Source organism: Lissotriton helveticus, chromosome 2_1 (genome assembly GCF_964261635.1).
Source record: "Lissotriton helveticus chromosome 2_1, aLisHel1.1, whole genome shotgun sequence".
In the NCBI taxonomy this organism is placed as follows: domain Eukaryota; kingdom Metazoa; phylum Chordata; class Amphibia; order Caudata; family Salamandridae; genus Lissotriton; species Lissotriton helveticus.
Window position 1 is genome coordinate 1,286,816,593 of NC_136059.1, and position 24,076 is coordinate 1,286,840,668.

At 41.3% G+C, this 24,076-nt stretch overlaps 1 protein-coding gene across 1 annotated transcript in view; it reads right to left on the reverse strand.

Moving 5' to 3' along the window:
- The window catches only part of GRID2 (glutamate ionotropic receptor delta type subunit 2), a 2,545,914-nt gene that overhangs the window by 552,689 nt on the left and 1,969,149 nt on the right, over positions 1-24,076 (reverse strand). Inside the window, exon 10 of the mRNA XM_078676229.1 lies at positions 19,522-19,719. Coding sequence (XP_078532355.1) covers positions 19,522-19,719 — 198 coding nt within the window. The remainder of the gene's footprint in view (positions 1-19,521; positions 19,720-24,076) is intronic.

Sequence of the window (24,076 nt, forward strand, 5' to 3'; positions counted from 1 at the left end):
AATTTAGAGAACAAGGGTATTGTTCTGATGTGGGGAGGAATGGAGTTCCAGATTTTCGGAGCGTTACCAGCAAAGGATTTGGCTAAGGTTCTGTGCTTGCGAGTTTTCATGGGGATGAGCAGTAGAGAGTGGGAGCTCCTAAGATTCCTGGACTGGCCTGCCCTGGTGAGCTTGGCTGCCAGGTATTCTGGTTTGCCTGTGTGCAAGGCTTTGTGGGTGATGCAGGCTGTCCTGAAATTGGCTCGCAACTCCACTGGGAGCCATCTGAGTTCTTTAAGGGCTGGAGAGATGTGCTCAAATTTCTTAATTCCGGAGACCATTCTCGCTGCTGCGTTGAGTGTCGTCTTCAAGGGGGCAAGGTGGGATTTTGCTGTCCCTGTCAGGGTTGCGATCCCGTAGTCTATTCTGGAGAGGACTAATACTTTGGTGGCTTGCTGAAGGTCCTTGGGGGGGAGGAAGGGTTTTATTTTGTAAAGTAATTTTAGGTTGAGAAAGGAACTTTTGGCAGATTTTGAGATGTGTTTCTTCATGTCAAGTTTTGGGTCTAGGGTGATCCCTAGAGATTTCACCGAGTCTGCTAGAGAGAGGACGCCATTGAGGGCATCGATGGCTTTGAGCCATTCTTTGATTTGAGGGTTATCATCTTTGTTAGAAACGAGTAGTATTTCTGTCTTGTCTTGGTTTAGTTTCAGGTGATTGGTTGTGAGCCAGTCTTGTACCTCCTTGAGCGTATTGTTTAGTCTCTGGATGTCATTAATTGAGGTAGTTTCCAGATAGAGCTGAGTGTCGTCCGCATATAGATGAAATGGGATATTGGATTTTCTGAGTAGAGAGGTGAGGGGTTCGATGTAGATATTGAAGAGCTGAGGGGAGAGTACAGGCCCTTGAGGAACGCCTCTGATGACCGGATGAAGGTCGGATTCGAAGTTTTTGATTTTTATTCTCTGTGATCGGGTGTGAAGAAAGGAAGAGAACCATTGGAGGACTGTCTCTTGTAAACAGACTCTGTCTTGAAGAACCCTTAGGAGCAGGTTGTGGTTGACTGTATCGAATGCAGCCGATAGGTCTAGGAGGACGAGAAGGCAGCATTGATCGGAGTCGAGTGACTTGAGTAGGTCATCTATGACGTTGAGGATTGCAGATTCAGTACTACATCCCTTTCTGAATCCCGATTGATGGGGATCTAGAAATTTGATGTTTTCAAGGTGAAGGGTTAGCTGGGGGAGCACGCATCTTTCCATGATTTTGGCCAAAAATGAAAGGTTCGAGACCGGTCTGAAATTGTTCAGATCTTCTGTGTCTAGACCTGGTTTTTTTAATAGTGGTGTGACTTGCCCTACCTTGAGGCAGTCTGGAACAGATCCAGAGCTCAAGGAGCTATTGATAATCTTGCACCATAATGGAGCTAGGACTCGCTTTAGGTCTTTTGTCAGGAGAGGCAGAAGTTGGTCCAGGGCGTGAGCTGAGGGTTTGGCCTTGGAGATTGGAGATTAGATTTACTATCTCTGCTTCCTGGATGGGAGTGAATGAAGACCACTGTTGTGGAGATTTCATGGAAGCGTTGACAAGGGTTTTGGGCATATTGTTCTCCTTGAGAGAGAAGGGTTTTAAGCCCAATGCGAGGTCAATCTTGGCAATTTTGTCATTGAAGAAGGTTGCGAAGCTGTTGCACCTAGCTTTAGATGCTTGAGTTAAGGAAGGAGTGGGTTTGGAGGTCTGATTTCTTATGATGTTGAAAAGTTCTTTGGGTCGATTTTTTGCATTATCTAATGCTGAGCAGAAGAAAGCAGATTTTTTATTCTTGATGTGATTTTTGTACGTCCTGCGGGCTTCTTGGAGTTGATCACGGTGGGGGGTTGAGGGATTATTCCTCCAAGTTCTTTCTACTGCTCTTAATTGCCTTCTTTCCTCGTTGATGTCAGTGGTGAACCAGGATCTGGAGGGGATGTTTCTAGCTTTTTTGAGTTTCAAGGGAGCAATTTGGTCTAGGGTAAGCGTTAACTGAGTGTTATAGAGAGAGGTGATATCATTGGTTGAGAGGTGGTCAGTGGAGCACAGAAGCAGCAGATTGATTCTTTCTTCTAAGATCGCTCGTGGAATTTGGGCTGTGTTTCTCACCCATTTGGGAGGGTCTCGATTTGGATTTGAGATAGTCAGGATTGGAAGGTTGATATGAAAGAGGACTATGTGATGGTCAGACCAGTCGACGGGGAGGATGTGATCGATGGCGATAGACTTCCTTTCCACTATAATGGCGTCCAGGATAGCTCCCCTGTGATGAGTTTCTTCTAAGCAGTGTTGTGTCAGATTGTTTGCTTGAAGTAGGTTATTTAGGGATTGGATGAGTTTGTTCTTGGTTTCATTCCATCTTAGGTTGAGGTCGCCCAGAATTATGTAGTTAGAGTTGCCTAGTGCGCAGTGGGCAATCAAGTTGGAAAGGTGAACCCCGAATTCTGAAGAATTGCCTGGAGGATGGTATAGAAGATGACAGAGTATGGGTCTGGACTCCTGGGTTTTGATGTTGACAGAGAGGCATTCAAAAGAGCTGTAGGTACAGGAGGAGGTTTCCGTAATGGCGATGTTATTCTTGTGGATGATTGCTATGCCTCCGCCTCTATTCCCTGGCCTGTCCTTGTTGATCATCGAGAATCCAGGGGGGACTAATGTGTCCATAATAGGGTAGGAGAGGTTGTTGAGCCAGGTTTCTGTTATGAATGCTATGTCTATGTCGTGGGAGAGTATGGCTTCTGCTAATTCGGAGGTATGTTTAGAGGCTGATCTGCAGTTAATGAGCATGCAGTTGATGGGGGGTGCTTCTTTATATTCGTTCGGTTGGGCCTTAGGGAGGAGGGCCAGGTGGGAAGGGGGTTCTAGGGTTCTCGGAGGGGGGTATTTACTTCTTATTTTATTTTATTTTATGTGCTTATTGAGCGCCAGACTAGACTCCCGAAGGAGTATCTCCGCGCTATAACTGCAGATATGAGTGAAAATAACAGTGTGACCAGAGATGATAAGATCATTGGTTGGTGGGAAACAGATAAGTTTTTAGATTCCTTCTAAAGTTCATATGATTGGTAATGGACCTTAGTTCCAACGGCAGTGTGTTCCAGAGTGTGGGTCCGGTGTAAGCCAATGCACGGCCACCTTGCCTGGCTTTCTTAACTCTGGGCACCTTCAGTAATTGCTGATTGCTGGAGCGTAAGGAGCGTCCTGGGATGTAAGGCTGAAAGGTGTCAATGAAATATTTAGGGCCCATCCCTATTAGGCTCTTATGTATAGTACATAAGGTCTTAAACTGAACTCGCTTCTTCACAGGAAGCCAGTGTAGACGAGTCAATAGGGGGCAGGAAGGTGTCCTTGGTGGAGCATTCATGACAATCCTTGCTGCAGTGTTTTGAATAACCTGCAGTTTCTTGACTTGCTCCTCGTTGACTCCAAGGAGCAAACCATTACAATAGTCTACCCTACTGATAACAAGAGCATGGACCAATGTTTTCCTGTAGTGGTCAGGTAGATAGGGGAAGACCCGCCTTAACATCCCGATAGCCCGAAAGCAGGTGCCGGCTACTTGATTAGTGTGATCCTTGAAAGTAAGTTGTTGGTCAAATAGTACTCCTAGGTTTTTGACCCTATTATTAGGGGTAGGGACAGGACCTAGTTCTTGAGGCCACCAATCCGATGACCAGAGTGCCGTCGCTTGACCAAACAACATTACTTCGGTTTTCCCGACATTACACTGCAGACAGTTAGATGACATCCAGTCTGCAATGGCACTCATGCCCTCTGCAAAAGATTTTTTAATTGCAGGTGTAAGATTTTTAAAGGGAAAAAGGAGTTGGGTGTCGTCAGCATACGACACAGGGGTGAACCCGAAAGATCTTGCTAGGTTGGCTAGGGGGGCCACATAAATATTAAAGAGAGTGGGGCTCAGACAAGAGCCCTGTGGCACTCCCTTATTGAGCTCCCTATGGATGGATTTATGGGAGCCCAACCTAACCTCTTGGGAACGCCCGGACAGAAAACTCTCCAACCACGCCAGGGCCTCTCCTTCTATTCCCACCTCCCTTAGGCGATGGAGAAGCACCTTGTGAGACACCGTATCAAAAGCGGCGGAAAGATCCAACAGCACCAGAATCATAGAGCAACCATCATCCAGTGCCATTTTGATGTTATTGGTCACTGTTTGAAGTGCTGATTCTGTGCTGTGGTTCGGCCTGAACCCAGATTGAGAATAGTCCAGGCCGTCCGTCGCTTCAAGATGTTGAGAGAGATAGGTGTTCACGTGCTTCTCCGTGATCTTGCCCAGGTAGGGTAGGAGAGAGATAGGGCGTAGGTTGGAAAGGTCTGTCCAGGGAGATGATGCCTTTTTCCTTATCGGGTTCACCACTGCCTTTTTCCAATCTGCCGGGACCTGGCCAGTCCTGAGGGAGATATTGACCACTTCAAGGATGTGAGGACCTAGTAAAGGGATCAGGGGACCAAGCATTTTAGCTGGAATCAAGTCATTAGGGGAACCTGTTTTTATATGGTTACAAAGAGTAAGAAGCTCTGTGTGATCAATCGAAGGGAATGACGTCAGAAAAGGTTTATTATATATGGAAGGTGTTGAATTAGAACAAATTTTGATGTTATTTTTCCTGACGTTGTTAGCTACTACTATTTTCTCATAGATGATGTTAATTTTATCTTCAAAAAATAGAGAGATTTTGTCACACAGATCCTGTGAGAAATCATCAGAGCTTTCACATGCCGTGGGTTTTATGAAGTTTTGCAGAATATAAAAAAGTTCCTTGGAGCTGTTGCCTGCTTCTGCTATTTGCTGGGTTAATTGTTGTTTCTGACTCCCGTGATTACTTGGATCGTGGATTTAGGGGACGAGTTCAGTGGAAGTTCGGAGGATGCCTCGTGGGGTGTCAGGCCCTGCGGGGAAAGTGAGGATGAAGTTCTTGTGAGTGTTTCCAGGGAGCTGATCTTCCCTTTTCTGGGGGACCCGACTTTGGGTCTGGAGCATTGATGTACAGGATTGCAAACCTACCCCAATATTACAGTTTGGAATGAAATCTTGCTGTTTTCATGTTTTCCCACAACAGACATTAAGGTCTGTCCAGTTAAATGTCCTTGCACACCAACCTCAGAGAAATATCATTCCAAGTATTATTCCTGCTGAATCTGGTGGTTTCCTTACACTGGAGGACCGATGAGTGACTTTTTCTCTGTTGATTTTAAAAAAGAGTGGGTGACACAAACTCTTTGCCCTGATTATGGGTGGACTGATGACTTCTCTGCAAACGTCTGTGTGTGCAAAGGTTAGAATTTCGAGTTCTATGGCATTTACTGTAACTGGTAATTACTGGGTGTGTTCAGTACCCCATCTTCATTACATTTCAGGAAGTCAAACCTGCCAGATTTCAACTAGGGAAAACAGTATGGTATCACTGTGACATACAGATTTTGGTGCAATAAGCATAAAAATACTGAAGCTTTTCCCCAAAAACCTGGAATAGGTGCAATTTACCTCATCCGGTGTATTTAGGACCCTGGAGAGTCAGATGTTATCACATGCAATAAATAGCACCTACTTCTCCAAAACACACATATTCAGGAATTTTGTGGATACCAATATAATTGGGGGAAACACAAAAACAACATAACACCCAATGCTTTTCCTCCCTTAGATAGTAGAGAACGTCTTCAGGGCAAGATATTGTTAAATTTTTCTCCCAAGGTAGAGTCAGCTGTTAAACCTACAGTTTCATATCCATACTAATTCGTACACTCAATCACATGATAATGAAGCGACATGTCAGGCATGTCTTGAGTGATATAGGTCACATTTCAAATATTGTGAAACATGTTGCTTCAGACCGTGTTTGAATGTATGAATTGGTATGAATATGAAACTTCAGGATTAGCTGTTCAATCTACCTTGGCAGAAATAACGTGTAATCTCTTGCCCTGAAGAAGTTCTATATTGTGAAAGGAATGAAACTCACTGGCTGTTATGTTGTTTTTGCAATGAAGAATGAGGGAAAAGTTTAAGTTCCACTTTGGACTTCCTGTCATTTAATAACAGTTTAGAATGTGCTCTCCTTCATTTGGATGTATTGACTGCTTCTACACATGTTTCCCAGTCCCAGCTGGGAAGAAGGGGAAGGAACACCTGAGGACAGAATCTAAATAAAGGATTAACCATCTGTGTTCTTGATTTCCATTTTGGCCACAGCTGTCTGTATTGTGTACCTTTTGTGGATATGGGTAATCCTTTTGCTGCCTTTTGGACACAACCATTTTAGCAGGGTTATCCCCAAATGTTTTCTCATCCTCTGACTATTTTTCTGACCTTCTTTATGTTGGCTTTAGGACTCTGGGCACTTTGCCACTGCTAATCAGTGCTGAAGTGCATGTGCTCTCTCTAAAACATGGTATGATTGGTATATACCAGTTTAGCATTTTTAATTTATTCATAAGTCCCTTGTAAAGTGATTTACCAGATACCCAGGGCCTGTAAATTAAATGCTACTAGTGGGCCTGTAGTACTGCTTGTGCCACTCACAGAAGTATCATTTCAAACCTGTCCTAGGCCTGACACTGCATGACCTGCGTGCAAGTTTACTGCCACATTGACTTGACAACTAAACTACTTGCCAAGTCTTAAACTCCCCTCTTACTACATATAGGTCACCCTTAAGGTAGGCTATAGGTAGCCCTATGGGCAGGATGCTATATAAGTAAACAGTAGGACATGTGCCTTTATGGTGTAGAATGTCCTGGTAGTGACAAAAAGCCTATTTTATTTCTCAGTACTGTGAGGCCTACTCCTCTCATAGGCCAGCATTGGGAATTCCCTTTTATATTTTTAATTTGCAATTCCTGATCTGACAGGAGTAGCTTTGCCATCTTTGGTATGTTTAGAATGGTAATGATAAATCCTACTACTGGTGTAGTTGGATATTACATTACTATTTTACAAATGCCACTTTTAGAAAGTCTATGAACAACAAAATTGCCTGTCACATGTATTATTTTAAACTAACACTTATCATTTCCCCTAGGTTCTCCTTTATCTGTGTCCTTGTCTATAGACCCCCCGACACTATACCCCTTTTTTCCCAACAGTTTGGTGACACTATTTCCCGGCTAGTTATTCATTCCGCCAAAGTCCTTATCATTGGCGACTTTAATTATTGGCCGTCAGACCCTTGTGAAAGTAGCCTCTCCGAAGATTTTACGGATCTTTTACTTGGCCTGAATTGTAATCAGCACATTACAGTGGCCAGTCACAACAAGGGCCATACCCTCGATCAAGTCTGGACAGCCAATCTCGATATTTCCCCTCTTTCAGTATATTCCTGCTCTTGGTCTGATCACTCTTTTATTTCCTTTTCTCTGAAATTCATCCTGCCCTGCCACCCTTCACCTACCACCAACTTTATTGCGCGTAACTGGAAACGAGCTAATCTCACAGAATTCCATTCTATTCTAGCTACGTCAGCCCCCAGTGACATGGCCTCGACATCGACATCGGCCCAGGCTGATGCTCTTGACCAGTGGCTGGGACATGCAAGCGATGTAGTGGCCCCGTCAAGAACCACCAAAACTAAACGTCCTCACGACGCTCAGCGGTGGTTCACGGATCAACTGAAATGGACAAACTGGCCCTCCGACAAGCTGAGCGCCGTTGGAGGCGCAATTATGACCCATTATTAAAAATTGCATATGTTGATTTATTAAACCTTTATAAAAAATCTATTTTATTGGCTAAAACCTCTTATTTTTCTCAGAAAATTCTCAATTCCGCCTCTAAAACCAAAGACATTTTTTCAATTGTGGAGGAACTTTGTCTGCCAGACCGTGTCACTGCCCAACCTCAACCCACACAAGCTCTCTGTGATTCCCTTAATTCTTTTTTTATTTATAAAATTATCACCATCAAAAACAATATCCCTCTTCCTTCTTCGTCTACTGCTTCTTTTTTACCCCTCTTGAACCCCTGTCGTTTTAATGTTTTCCCTCCCATTTCCCCGACCGAGTTTATCTCCCTACTACACACGGTAAGCTCTGGTTCCCCCAACGATTGCTGTCCCCCTCAAATCCTGAAAGCCGCCTTTCTAGCATGTCCTGATCCCCCGTTGGCAGTTCTTAACAACTCGCTTGCCACAGGCTCTGTCCCGGCTGCTTTCAAACAGGCGGTTGTAGTCCCTATACTTAAAAAGCCTGGTGCTGACCCCTCTGTCCTGAGCAACTATCGGCCGATCTCCCTTCTCCCCTACTTGGGGAAAATTCTGGAGACCTATGTCACCAGCTGCCTCAGTGCATTCATTGAGGGGTCTTCTTTTTTAGATGACCAGCAAGCCGGTTTTAGACCGGCTCATTCCACTGAAGCTGTCATCGTGGCCGTAATGGATGTACTGAGGCAAGGCGCCGACAAGAACTTGGCCCAGGCTCTTGTTCTACTAGATCTGTCGGCTGCCTTTGACACGGTCGATCATGCTACCTTGATCGACCGTGTCAACAACGCGGGCATCCAGGGCATGGCTCTAACTTGGATCAGGTCTTTTCTGCACCAGCGCTCCCAATCAGTTCATCTGTCCACCTTCTCAGCCCCTTACTCTGCACTTTCCTGTGGTGTCCCTCAAGGTTCTGCTCTTTCACCCCTTCTATTTAATCTTTACATGCAACCTCTTATAGTTTCTCTCCGCCACACCCCGGTCACTATCTTTAACTATGCGGATGATTTACAGTTGATTTTCCCTGTTGATCCATCCCCTTCCTCCCGTGCCAATTTCCAATCCACCATGCTTGCCATCTCTGAGTGGATGCATTTTAGCCAGCTGAAGCTTAATCCCAACAAGACGGAGTTAGTACTGACAGGAGGGACAGCTAACCCTTGGAGCTCCAGTTTTTGGCCCCCCGCTCTTGGCCCTACGCCCTGCCCTGTCAACTGGGTGAAGAGCCTTGGTGTAATTATATCCAGTGACTTATCTATGAGGCCTCAAATCAATGCTGTTACATCTTCCTGCTTCTTCCATCTACGCAGGATCTGCAAAATCCGTAGGTTCCTTACGACTGAGGCCCTCATACTTGTCATCATGACTCTTGTCACCTCCCGGATTGACTACGCTAACTCCCTCTATGTTGGGATTCCTGCTTACCATCTTCATCGGCTTCAGCTCGTACAAAATCAGGCGGCTAGACTGGTCTTCCAACAGCCCAAACACCAACATATCTCGCCCCTGTTGAGGAGATTGCACTGGCTCCCAGTGGCCTCCCGCTGCATTTTTAAGTTGAGCTGTACTGTCTTTAAGGCCCTTCTCGCTCTTGCCCCGGCTTTCACTTACTCCAGCCTCAAGCGTCATATTCCCTCAATAAACCTCCGGTCCACCGCCCACAACCTCCTAATTGTTCCCAGGTATAAACGTAAAAAGCATGGCGGCTCGTGCTTCTCGGTTCTTGCCCCCGCACTGTGGAACTCCCTTCCGATCTCACTTCGACTCTGTCCCAATTATCTCTGCTTCCGCAAACTACTCAAAACTCATCTTTTTCAATTAGCTTATGAGTAATTCCTGCTGTTTGCCCCTCCGTTATTGTTTATGAGCGCCATGAAACCGTTTGGTGACCGTGCGTGGTAAAAGTGATTTTAACATAACATAACATAACAGGTCAAACAGAAATCTTTTAAGTTTGTACCGGTATTTTATTTATACCATTTCTTTTGAAATTTTAGGTATTGTCTATTTATACCATTTGTTCATGAAAAGGAAAGCAACAATACATTCATCACAACACTTATAAACAAATATATCAATATTTACAAAATCACATTTACATTAGACATATTGACTAAAACATATTTGACATATCTACATCCAACATACCAAAATATTTACAAAAACAAACAATCAATTGTTTCTTGAAAGTTCAAAAATGGATGAATCTATATCCAATTGAAGGACAAAGTCAAAAAGTAAGAAGCACACTGCACCAAAAGGTGACTTTCTGTATATGGTGTAAAAAACAATAAAGTTTTATTTACCACCTGTCCTACTTATCGCTTGCCCAATCACACTATGTTAGGCTTAAAGCTGGAAATTGTACCTGGAAAAGTTGGCGGAGGAGCCTTCTTGATCTTACCATCAGGCTCCTGTCATAATTTATCACTCGATAATTTTGAGGGAGATTCACATTAATTCATCATGTGGACACTCTTCTAAAAAGAAAGAGTGCACATACATCTCAGTTAAAACTGCTAATCATGTCCAATCTCTTTATTTGAATCGCAAAAGGTGAATCCCTACCTTAGAAAGTATTGGTCCTTGATGAATCCCTGGATTGGCCCAAACTGACGAAACCGGTCTTGTTTATGATCGGAATCTACCGAAATGAATAGCCAATAATCAGATCTCAAAACTAACCATAACTCGTAACCTATTAAAAGACAAACACTGCAGTACATAACACATACCTCTGCGGGTGCTTGTTCACTCTACGCTCAATTTTATTCAGAGGAACGTGTTTAATCTTCGTCTCGTTCCAAAGACTGGGGCACTGGCAAAGAAAGGGATACATTTAGGCTTAATGCGTGCTACAAACAAGCCGCGTCTCGGGGCACATACCTGTCAACGAACGTCAGCCGATAAATGCTGCAGATAGTTCTTTCTTTCTCTTCCCGACTATTTCCTAAAGTGCAAAGTTGCGTGTTAGTCTCACAGCCGGGCAGCTGTGGGTGCAGTTTAAGCGGAGAATGGGAAGAATTACCTTCACTCACTCGTCCTTCGACGTAGTGCGGATTCAGACAGCCACGGAAGATGCCATCTTTGATTCGGTGTTTATGGGCTCTCCGGTGTCCACAGGCATTATGGGACATGTAGTGTAAAACATGAGTCGGCAAAATTTGGCTTGAAAATGCGACTTGATGAATAAATTGTCGCAAAGCCAGTCCAGTAATGCTGTCCATATTTGCGCCCTAGACGCTGAGAAATCATTACTCAAATTCAGTGTGTGGGCCTTTATACATTGTTGTTCATTTTAACAGTGATGTAGTAATTAGGAGAGCAATGACACAACTAAGTTATTTCGATGGTGGTAAATCGTTTTAGAAATTCATATCTAATTCTCTGTCTATGAATCTGCAAATCTGAGTTGTTGAATTACAGAAGAGTGTATCGCTTGTCATTACAGCCTTGATATTTCAGACAGGTTATTTAACCCTGTCTGTGTGCTGTTAAATTTCAGGATCAAATAAGCCTTCTTCTGAAGCAAAACTCTGTCCACATCTGCAGGGCGTTTCGCTGCATTCATAGTGAATAAGATTGACCATTTGAAACCATTTTCACCATGTGATTTGTCAACAAAATGTTCAACCATTGGCGCTGTCATTACTCTCTTCTTGATGCGAGACTTATGTTGTGTGAATCTCGTGTTGATTTGCTGATTAGTTTTGCCGATATAAATCTTCATACAGGGGCATATTATCACATAAACAACATTTTTTGTATTAAAATTCGAAAAAAAAAACATGCTTGACGGATTAAACTCATTCCCTTCAATCGTGCTGGGGCAAGACACACAATTGCCACATTTGTGGTGGCCCTCGACTGGTTTCAGCTTCCATTGTGAAAGTAAGTCACTTTTAGGCTTGGAGATTGTAATATCAGCTCAAACTACCTGTTGCCCTATACTTTGATTATTTTAAGTGCAAAGATGGGTTTTGGGAAAGGGCAATCAAGGTCCTCAAGGAGATGCCAATTTTTTAATATTATCTGTCTCATTCTGTGTGTATCTGGTCCAAAGGTGGTTACGCACACTAATCTGTCTAAGTGTTGTTTCTTTTTGACCTCAAGGAGGCATTCTCGTGGAGTAAATCTGGCTCTTTTAAAGGAGTGTTTCAGAAGTTTTTTAGGGTAACCTCTGTGTACCATCTCCTCACAGAAGGAATGCACGTGGCTTTCAAAATCACTGGATTCAGTGCAATTCATCCTTATTCTTAACAATTGTCCATATGGAAGATTTGTTTTTAAGTTCCTTGGGTGAGCACTTTTGTGGTGGAGAATGGTATTTTTGTAAATTTGTTTCTTGTACAAAGATGTTTTAAGTATACCTTCAGTACATGTAACCTCCACATCTAAAAATGTCATTTTTGTTTTGCTGTACTCAATGGAAAATTTAATATCTTTGTGCCTAGCATTCAACCATTCATGGAACGCCAATAGCTCCACCTGGCTCCCCTGCCACAGGAGCCAGATGTCATCTATATAGCGTACCCATTGATGGATGTGATCTCTGAATGGATTATTAGTTTCTATAAATCTTTTCTCGTATTGCGCCATGTACAATACCGCCATTTCTGGGGCGTAAGGACACCCCATCGCAGTCCCTTTTACCTGCATAAAAAATTGATCATTAAAGGTGAAGTCGTTATTTTTAAGAGCAATTTCGGCCAATTGCAAAATAAATGATGTTGGCACTCTATGCGGTCTTTCTCTGCTCTCTAAGTATAGTTCCAACACTTCCAACGCCTCATCCTGAGGGACCTGCGTATAAAGTGATGTAACATCCATTGTAACCATGATTTGAGATTCATGGTCAAAGGTCATTCCTTCTACCTTGGTAAGGAAGTCTGTGGTGTCTCTTAAATACGATTTAACCTCCTTCAAAAATGGTTTTAAAAAGAAGTCACGTATTTTGAGATTGGTTCTAGGTAAGAGTCGCAACCGGAGACTATCGGCCGTCCCTGGGGTTCATTCAGGTTTTTATGAATCTTTGGTAAAAGATGTAAGACAGGGGGGACTTTTAGAAAGTCAGCATTTCTCTGTGCTTATGACTCTTTGTGCTTTGCAGCCTGATTCCAATTCACGTATGGTCCAGGGTGACAGCTAAACTTTGTGCATACTTATCACACAGGAAGGGTTGTGTGTGACAAGGTTACATCTGCATACTGATAGTCTTCCGGGGCTGGAAGAGAGAAGAGCCTTCACTCTTTACATGTGTATAGGCTGTGTCCTGCCTTCACAAAAAGTGTGATTTACCCCCACTGATGTCTGTATTTAGGGGTGGGGTCAAAAGTGAATGTTGTCACTTCTAAGGTTTCCTTTGAAGTTCCCAGTGACTGCCCAGAATTGACTCTGATTGGGGCCCCTCAAGTCACCTGCAAGTTGAGCATAGTGGGTGATTTATCCTCTCATAGCGCGGTTTGCTCACTGGTTGCACAGAGTGCTTGTGGAGCACTTTGTTCAGAAAAAGTCAGAGCATGCTGAGCGCTTTACCACAATGCCCTCTGAGCTGTAAGCCCTGTGTGTATTGTTTATGCCTCACGCTGCAACACCGCAATATCGTCCTCTTTGGGACTGTAGGGCTTGCTTCATGATGCACTCTTGCCGCACAAACAGGGCAGGCTCTTTGGAGAAGATCACCATGGCAACCAGGGAAAATATACTCATGGCGTCTTGTGTGAGCAGCCAAGTGTAGGGGGGTGCTGAGGAATACCGGCGCCCCGCTGAGGCCCACCGGTATTCCTACTGTAGTCTCTTTCCTTCTTTGTACCAAGCAAGTATCACTCTCCTGCAGCGGTTCAGCGAGTGGAGACACTGCTGCCCGAGACCAGGAGAGGTTTCCAACATGATTCGTACAATCATGGCCCAGAACCGGAATTAAGGAAGGTACTGACTTGCAGTTATCTGCACTGCGTGTTTGCGGGCAGCTACGCTTGGGCACAAGGACAGAAAGGGACACGGCGGTGTCTCTTGCTGGTGTCCTGAACTTAGGCCTTCCTCCCTGTTACTCTGCAGGACGTATTTTGGGGACTTCACTTCACTAGGTTAATCACTGCATTGCGTGCTCTTGGGCGGCTACATTTGGCTGTTTCAAACACGGGTGACCCAGAGAGATCTTCCCTCAGAATTTGGTAGTGTGCCCCCCCCCATGTTATCATATCTTGGGGCACTTGTTCCTTGGATTGGTGGCATTATGGGGTGAGTCCCGATGGAGACCCCCACTCATAAACATGCCAAACACAGAGAACTGTCTAAATTACTGTAATTCATGTAGTAGGTGTGCAGGCATTTCTGTAACCCATGGTTGGTGCTAAATACCATATAAAATCTAATAGGGCACAGGTATTCATGTTCATGGTGATATTTGGTGACTCCTGTATCTACTTTGTAATCTTATTTTCATTCCATGGCCTATGTATTCACTAAGGTTACTCATGTGCTCATTGTGATCTTTGATGATTCATGTCTTTGCCTGATCTAATCCACCTGCTCAATTTCATGTCCTGATGCGATTGTATATGTAGTTTTGACTCTTGCATTGTCAGTATAATGAGCACTATCTCAGGTTTGACATAGTATGCACAGTATTTAGGATTCATGTTGTTTTGGTCTATGCTTGATGTACAATATATATATTTTTTATAATACTCTGTTGCGCCCAGTTACCAGAGGGCAAGCACAGGTTTCCTTTGGTGTGTAACTTTCTTACCCTGCCTGACTAGAGTGGTGGATTCTGCCTGACTTAGGTGCATACTCTAGTCAACCAGAAACCCCATTTCTAACACTGCCACACTGGCATTTCTGAGAATTTAGGGTGCTGCAAAACCTAATCAGAGACAAAGGACTTCAACTAGTACGTTTCCAGTCCTTTTGTATTTTAGGAACACAACTAGCTCCCCCTGTGCTCTATTACTCAGCCATAGTAGACATCTGTCAAATTTGGTAAGCTCATATCAAACATATGTCCACAGAGGGGGGACTCTTAGCCTCTCTAACAGTCAGAGAAAATTTTGCATATTATGTATTCAGTAAGGTCTGTGACACAAATAGTTTTGCTGCTGGAAATATCCCTTACGGGCGATGTTTCAATTTCAGGATGAATTTCTTTAAGGAATGTAGACATCTTAATCATTTATGGGTTCAAATAATGTCAAGAGCACATTAATGTTTCTAATCACCCACACACCTGCAATCGAACTAGAATTTGACTGATGCATATTTGACAGCATGCTAAAAAGGCAAAATATGCATTTAGGCCCACATGCATCATTGTGTCTTTTTGCATTTCTTAATTTGCGAAAAATAAGGAATCGCAAATTAAGAAATGCAAAATGATATGCATCAATATTTTCGGTATTCTTGTGGGATTCGGTAAAAATCGCATTTTTTACCGAATCCCAAAGAAATACCGATTTCTTAACTTAATTTTCGCAATTCCCATTGATTCCTATGGGCCAAAAGGCCCATAGGAGTCAATGGAAATTGCGAGTGGCACTTAGAAAATTTCATGGGTGCGGGGGGGGGGTCCAAAGGACCCCCCCATGCACCCCATAAATGTACTTTTCAGCATAAGTTACATACACACATGTCCTAAGGACATGTGTGTGTGTAACTTTACAGTTTAAAAAATGCATTTTTGTGCATTTTTAATCAATTTCGCAATTTACCACGAAGTTGAACTTCGTGGTAATTTGCACTTCCAATTTTAAAAAACGCATATTTTTCTATAATGATGCATAGCATTTAAGAAATCGCACAATTGCGATTTCTTACATGCTAACGCAATTTTAGAAATCGTAAAAAAGATGCGACTTCTAAAATGGCATGATGCATCCCAACAAGCACTTTTGCATTCGCAAACGGCCGATTTTAAGGAATCGCACCGTCTGCGACTGCAAAAATGCTTGATGCATGTGGGCCCTAGTCACTTTTCCCGAGCCCTGAATTATTAAAACAAAAATATTCCAATGAAATGTTCTCAAGATTAATTTCTTGGAGTTACTGAATGATCATTCTGACAACCTATAGAAGAACAGTTCTCTCTTCTATCTGCTCAAAGAATCGTATCTTTCTCTCCCTTTCTCTCACAAGCCATTTCATTCTTTGTCTCTGTCTTCCTCTTTGTGATTCCCAATTCTTTATTTCCTCCCTCACTCTTCAACCACTCCCATGATGTCTCTCTGCCAGTCTTCAACTCTTTTTCTCCTCCACTAACTGTCTCGTTCTCCTGTATATATCTTTCTCTCCTCCTTCCACTCTCTCCCCCCTCATTCTTCTTCTACAACCCTGTCTATCGTTTTTTGGGGAGTTTGATATAGCGCAAGCTAGAGCTGAGACATCGGGTATCAGAGCGCTTTACATGAGCACCAGTTTTGTTTACAGATTGACATGTTCATTTTTGGTATGCATTGGGAGATTAAATGATTTGCCCAGAATCACAGCATGTTGAGCGTCGTTGCTGAGACTCAAACCCGGTTCCCCAGCTTCGAGGTCGACGGTTCTAACCGTAAGGCTACATCCTCCTCTTACCTATAGCTCTAATCTCTCTTTTGTTCTTCTCTAGCTCTTTTTCTTTCTTGTTCCTTTTTTCTCTCAGCCAAGAGTAATTGGCTTTGACACCAGAGCCTTAAGCTTACTACCTTTCAATTGTAAAGGATATTTGAAAGTGCACCTATGCAGTATTTGATTGATAAACACTCCCTTGTTCCTGACATTTCTTTAAAAGTTCCCATTTGTATAATGGTGTGCTTATATAGCAGAACTATATTTGTTCTGTTCCCTGCTATATTTTGTAGTCTTCTCATTAATCTTCTTTACTTTGCTCTACAATTAATGATGCTTGACCAATAAGTCCATATCTCAATAAAGTCTTAGTTCCTTGCAAATGTCAAAAAAGAAATTGTACTCATCCATCATCAGGTCCTTCGCCACCTTTCTTAAAGCAAACTATCTACGGTGTGTGCAGTGTGTTAGAGCTGATCAATCACCCCTCTTGAACGTCCTTGTCACTTTGACACATAAAAAGACTTCTGTTGCTAAGTCTGTCTACAAGAGAAGGGCTCATAATACAGTTCAAGAAGCCTCTCCTACTTTATAAAGAGAGACTTAAAAGGTAATGTCCTTCCTTATAGAAGAAATACAACTCACAATACATTACTAAACTTCTGAGATTGTTTCTTCACATGATGGCAATGTAATTACATCTTATCACCTGGGTTAAGGCCATTAGGCCAGTGCATTGTGGGTCTGGAATATTAAAGAAGGAATATTGAGTGCCTATAATATTATGACCAGAATATCAAGAACAAAAATATCAACAGGTTGGTATGTATAGAGTTTCTATACCTAACTCCACATCTACGTATCTTAACTATATATTGTTAAGGTATATAGATACAAAGTTAAGAATATTAAGGGCCTTATTTATATGTTTGGTGGTCTGATGGACCGCCAAACCCACGGTGGTGGTGCGGCTACCACCACACCAGTAGTCCAACCACCATATTACAAATAGGGAGGCCAGACCGTCATGGGACCGCTGCTGCCAGGGATACACGATACCTGTGGGTCTTGCAGAGTCTGAGTCCTCTAATATCTTGGTGGTGCAGTTGAGGCACTGCCAAGCATATTAGGAGTTTCCTCACTGCCAGAGTTTTCATGGCGTTGAGCCCGCCATGAAAATGTGGTGGTGAGAAAACAGTGGGGGCCCCATAGGGCCCCCTGCTGCTTCTGCCCCTGGGGATACATCGAGGGGGGCACATGGTGTGCGCAAGGTATGGACTTTGCAGTGTATGGCCTGCAGGAACGTGCAATGGTATTTCCATTGTGGTGACTTGCTAAGGCTCACGTATGAGCCTTAGCACTGCACTGCCGCCCAACCTGGATTCCAGTCGAAATCCGGCGTGCAGTCTCAATATGGCTTTGGCTGTGTGGCAGCGAGGCGCTTGCATGGTGGCTTGCTGTAACACTGCCAAGGTCATAAGACGGCCCTAAGTATACAGTGCACTTGCCTCCTCAATATTTTGCTTTTCAATATTTTGATCATGATATTATGACCATTTGATTTGATATTCCGGACATGATATTTGAGATTGCAACCAGCGAGTGGGAAATATAATCCATGTTTAAAGCACCAACTGCAGAGCTCGCACTTTCATCATACGGACATAATTTCCTGTGCTTAATCATACATCTGGACTTTTGGCAATGGCAAAATAGCCACTTGCATTTCACCCTCAAGAGGAAACACTTGAATATGTTGCCACAATTTTATTCAATATTTCTTATTTTCACAGGGATTGCTGATGATAATAACGTTATCAAAAGCAGTGGTGAATTGACTCTGGATTGGGTATTTTTATACTGGCAGTCACTCAATGGAGTGGCTATTCTGTGCTTTCTGTTTCTTTTATGGGGCATATTTATAAACTACCACCAGCATTATTAATACCATCCTTTCTGTAATGAGGCTATGGGGACATCTGCAGGGGCATCCCAGCCGCAGACTTCATTTACAGCTTGCATTTGTGAGTGTTAGGATCCCATATGACAGTGAGTGCAGATTGGGTCGTTCTAGATTTGTGTGGGCTTTCAAAGGCACTTTAGTCACAGGTGACTGGTTTCATGACTATGCTGCCCTGTGATGGAACTACTGAGTATTTCCTAAAGTCGGACCATGGATATAAATCTATGTGACTGAGTTTATCTGATACCAATAAGTCCATCACATGACTGTTTTAGTTTGAAAGAATCTCTAGAGATTCATGTACAAAAGGTGAGGTGCATGGATCCCGATTCACACTCCAAATATGCACATCTCTTCAATATCTTTGAAAGCCAATTCATTTTTTCAAAATTTGATTTATTTCCTAAATGTACATAAGCAGCACACTTAGTGCAAATTTTCTTCTCAATGCACTTGGTAGCAGTCTGATCCTCTGACACTATTGCTCATGCATTCGCAATGCTCATCATCCTTCTATGTTTCAAATGTAAAGGAATGCAAAGTCAGATTTCTTATGGGATATTACAAAGAATTCCCATAGACGTTTCAAGTGTGCTGTAAAGAATTATTTCAATGTGGAGAATCATTTTTGGAGCTTAACATGCCCTTCCCACATCCGAGAGAATAAATTGAGATATTGGAACAACTATGGTGATACTTTTTTTTCGTTACAAAAATATAGTTCTAGTCTCAAAAAGAAGCCAATCCATGCAGCAAATATTTGCACCTATGATATGCATAGAATTAGGCATTTTCATAATTTGACACGATGCTATAGAGTGTGGCATAGATGTCTTAGCAAGTCATAAATATCCATGTTTTCCTATGGTGACCTGTATGTATTGCAGTGGGCTGTCTACGTAGTAGACAATTCCCTCTATAATGTTTAGTAGAAATATGAAAACACATTTTTTTTCTCCCCGGGAATACACACTTATCATGGAAAAAATGTGAAATTACCAAAAGCGAGGTGAGTTTCATTCAGCAAAATATACGGCACAGTAGAAGGATTGATGGAGGGTAATAAGTATGCTCTTCTTCAATTAGTAATTTACATCTATTGCTTAGACACCCAGCTTGTATCTAAAATGGGCTACTTACCGACCCAGCAGAGGTCAATATAAATAGAGAAACAGAGAAAGAATGATCCTGTTGTTTAACCTCTACACATAAACATGCACATCAAGTGCAACTTCATTTCTGGTGCTCATGCTTTCTACAATAGCTGATCGAGATTGCCAGCCTTACCTTTAACACCAGTTCTCCCATCAGTCCATTCCAGGTCCCATCCTCTTGTGCACTTCCGTATTTGTGATCTGGAGCAATGTAGATCTCATACTTGAAGCCCAAGTAATTGGCTAAGACGTCTAGGACATCGATGGAGAAGCCCTGGTATTTCTTTGGTTTACCCAAGACATTTTCGGAAACCATCACAAATGGTTCCTCCTGCACAGTGAAGAAAGAAATTCTTAGGAAGCAAGACAATGTGTCTCAAGATTCTTTGTAAACAAAAAACATGTGAATTTAGTGTAACAAAGGTAAGGAAAGTACTAATCTGGCCCCTCTTGTACAGACATCATAGAATTTGAGCAAAGAACGTTGATGTAACATTCTAGCAGCATTTGTTATACAATTATCTTCAAAACATATTAAATTGAAAATATAAGGATCTACTTTATACAGTTGTGTATATATTATAGCTGTAGACATAGATACCTATACATTGACACTGATGGAAGCTAATGGCTGCCATAACCATCTAGTCAACCTATGACCGTGACTATGGCAACACAGTTGACTTCACTCAGACTCCTAAAAAGTTATAACATAATGAATGCGCTCAAGTATCTGATTTAGAGATATTGCAATTTTGTTATTAATGTTATCCCTCCTTCCACCTGGTAGAAGGAAGAGCCATGCTACTTTCAGTGAAAATTTCTATTTTGTTAATTCATACCCTCTTCTCCTTCATTCTTGAAAACGCCTTGCCTCATATGTCTTTATAGCATTATGATTGCTGCAATACGCTCACCAGTTCTTATGTAAAGGATACAAATGGCATTTTGTTTTCTCTACTCTCCTGGCTTTCTTCCAAATTATACAAAATTATTTCCAGCATCACCCTTCCTGAGATATCTAACACTAACGCTGAACAAATATGGTCCATCATTCCATAAACATTTCCAGTGTACCTTAACAGTTCCAGATCTTCAGGGCTGGGTACAATTCTTGCTGAGACTGCTTCACCAATATTTCATACAGTGATATCAATATGCTCCTTTCTGTGCTTGATGAGCATCCCTATGCACTTAAAATTCCTAAGAATCTAGTCGATATGCTTAACATAATGTATGTGGCATTTCCTCAGCGTGATACTCCCCAGGATTTATCCCATCGTGCATTGCTCCCCAGGCGTTCTCTTCCCCAAATGGAAGCTTTTGCATTTGCAAAAATAAATCACAATTACTACCACCTGCTATACCAGTCATTCAGCAGATCTTGGTGAAACAATGCCATCAGGAATTGTTCAATCCAATTCCTCCATGATGATCGACCACTCTTTGATACGTAATTATATTTAATTTTGTAATTTATTATCACCAGACCAAAACCAAGGTTACAGATCTCCAGTTTCACTACTGCCTCCTGTGAAAAAGTATCCAAAACTCTATGATGTCTGGTAAGACCTTAACCCCTTCGACGCGCATGACAAAGCCAGCTCGTCATGGGCGTTACCTACGCTACGCGCATGACGAGCTGGCTTTGTCACGTAACGCGCAATTTTTGAAATCGCAGCGCGCAGCGGGAAAACCCGCTAGCACGCATGCGGTTAAAAAACTCCTGCAGAAGCCCAGTACCATCACGTCTGGCCTAATGATCTTATCCATCCTAAATCGATCTACTTTGGCTTCATCTGCAACAAATGTGCTTATATTCATCCTTTCCCATTTGTTTCAAGATCCTTCAACTGTGCTCGAAAATCAATGATTAAAACTGCAGAAAAGAGCACAATATAAACAATGTATAAATCAAACAATTCAGCTTTCACCCAATCGAACACAGCATCCTATTTTCAAAGGTATGATTTAATTCCTGGCCTTTCAGAATCAACCAAACATGTTTTGAGCCCTTGCAGATGTTGTTATTTTCACTTCCATTCATGGACATCCTTTACCGGTCACAAGAGGTAATGGTAGCTCCAACTGGCTTGCCCTTGACGACCCCCTGGCACTGCCTTTTGCGACCCTAGTCCTCAGAGGTTGCAAAAACAGAGCCAAGAACAGAGTGTAAACAGTGTCCTAATGAGCACTGTTTACTTTCTGCAGCTTGCGATGGTACCTGGTTCATTACTCTGTAAGTTCTGCCAAAACAAAAATTCAGCAATGTAATGCGCACTGTTATGATTACTTAAAAATGGTTGAAGACATAAAAAGCAACAGGTTGTGTTTTTTTTATTGAGAATAATGAAAATCGATGTGTCTGAGAAAAATCTTACCCTCTCTACTTCTCATGAGTGATAGTGTGTTACAAGAGAATATATATCAAAAGTTTTTAATGATATGAACTAATGCAATTCAATAACACAAGTTAATATATGGTCCACATGAATTAGAACCCATGAACATTCAGACGATTATTTTTCAAATCCCTCTTTTATGCATCTCTCTGTAGTTTATCAATACATTTTTCTTTCAGATATTCCGGGAACCCCCCTCAACTCATGACAGTTTGTGTTTTAAATAATTTTGGTTTCCTGTGTCGTTTTGTGGTACTGTAGCCTTCTTTTGGAAGGAATACATACTTTTTAATGTAATAAAAATTGAAATGAGTAACTGTTGTGTTGTGATATTAATCAAGCAATTATTATGGGAACTTAGCAGCAGCATTGTAAATTATAATAGTATCATCAGGGCCTAGGTAATGGAGCATCACGTTCAGGGAAGATTCAAGGTCATATGTCACTTCCTGTTATGCCATTGAGGTCAAACAATATGTGATGACACTTCCGCTACCACTGGCTTTTTGATGAATTGACGTCCACGCTTCCATTCGGACTCTGACTCACATAGCAGCTCATTCAGCACCACCTTTCTTTTGAAAATACTTTCCTTGTTCAGATATCACCTAGTCTGGCATTGATTGGAAGAGGTCTTAATGGAAGACATATATTGACATACAAGAGTAGTATTTCAGATAGATTGGTTGCACTAAAACCTTTAATTAAAAAAGTGATTGTACAAGATTCCATGACATTTATGACCCATTGATCAGCTCAACAATCCAAAGCTGTGTTAATTAATTGAAAGCTTAATTTGTGTTTAGAAAATATGCAACATTTTGCTACACTATAATAATTATAAATGCTTCTACACATACAAAAAATATTATACATGAAAAGCGATTTATCCTTTAGTAAGAAGATATTTTATGCATAAATAAGGAAATAAAAGGTATCGGGCACATCTAGCGTGAGGGAAAGTTTTTTGTGAGCAAGAGGAAGATTGTAGTTGAAGAAGAATTTCCATACATTAATCATTACAGTGTTTCATTAATTGTACTTGCCTACTATTTAAGTGGCTATTTATTTTGAAATGGACAAAGCTCAACGTTCTTTACATCAAGCTCTACGAAAACAGTGATCACAATGCCAGCAACAATAACAACTAATCAACCCAGAAATGAAGGATAGTTTCACCAACTAATTAAATTCACAATCCAATGCAAATTTATATTGACTGTTGATGATAAATCAGGTGACCTTTGACAAAGCCAATCATGTTCGCATTTTTATAGTGAAAGGTTCTTCACAAGCATGACTTGTAACAGAAAACATACAGGGGACTATTCACAAAGGTAATATCAGTTGTCAGTAAATCTACATGCACAAGTTTACTCTTGCACTTTCGATTAAATTGACAACTTTTGGATATTTGCTACAACGTGTAGTCTCAGTGGACGGTGCCTGATTTTTTAGTGTAAAGTTAGTAATAGTAAATTTCCACATGTAGGTGGAATGAGGTAGAGGTCTATGCCACTGGGGAGAAGATCTCCCTATGGTAGCAGGTAGGAAAATTCTAAAACATTTATTACACTTAAAAAAATGCCAAGATAAAGGTTCATGTTTCACATTAACATAAACTTATTTAATATATTTAAAACAATATATAAAACGGATAAAAACATGTACAGCACTTTTAAAGGTATATTTAAACAAAATACTCATGTAAATGAAAATGTTTATATTTATTAATTATCAATTAAAAGTTACCAAAAGTTATGAATACAATTAAATTAATTTTTTATGATGCTATTAAAACATAAAATTACATTTTTTTTTAATTACAAAAAGTTAATAAAATACTCTAAATACAAATAATATTGTGTTTTTCTATGAATAATTTTAAAATCTTTAATTGAATGTATGTATATTACAAAATATATATATATTTATTAAATATCAATTAAAAGTTACCAAAAGTTATGGATACAATTAATTTACACTTTTTATGATGCTATTAATACATAAAATTAAAAAAAAATTACAAAAAGTTAATAAAATACTCTAAATCAAAATAATATTGTATGTTTTTCTATGTATAATTTTAAAATCTTTAATTGAATGTATGTATATTAAAAAAAACATTAATTTTAACTTTATTTCTTTTTTTCAAAATGGTTCACTTTTAAGTCCATACTTCCTTTATTTTCAATGGGAGGGTGTTGCAGTAACAATAGTTGGCCGTGGGTGCTGAACGTTCTCCAGATCTAAGTTGAATTGCATTTGCATCTGTTTTGGGACATT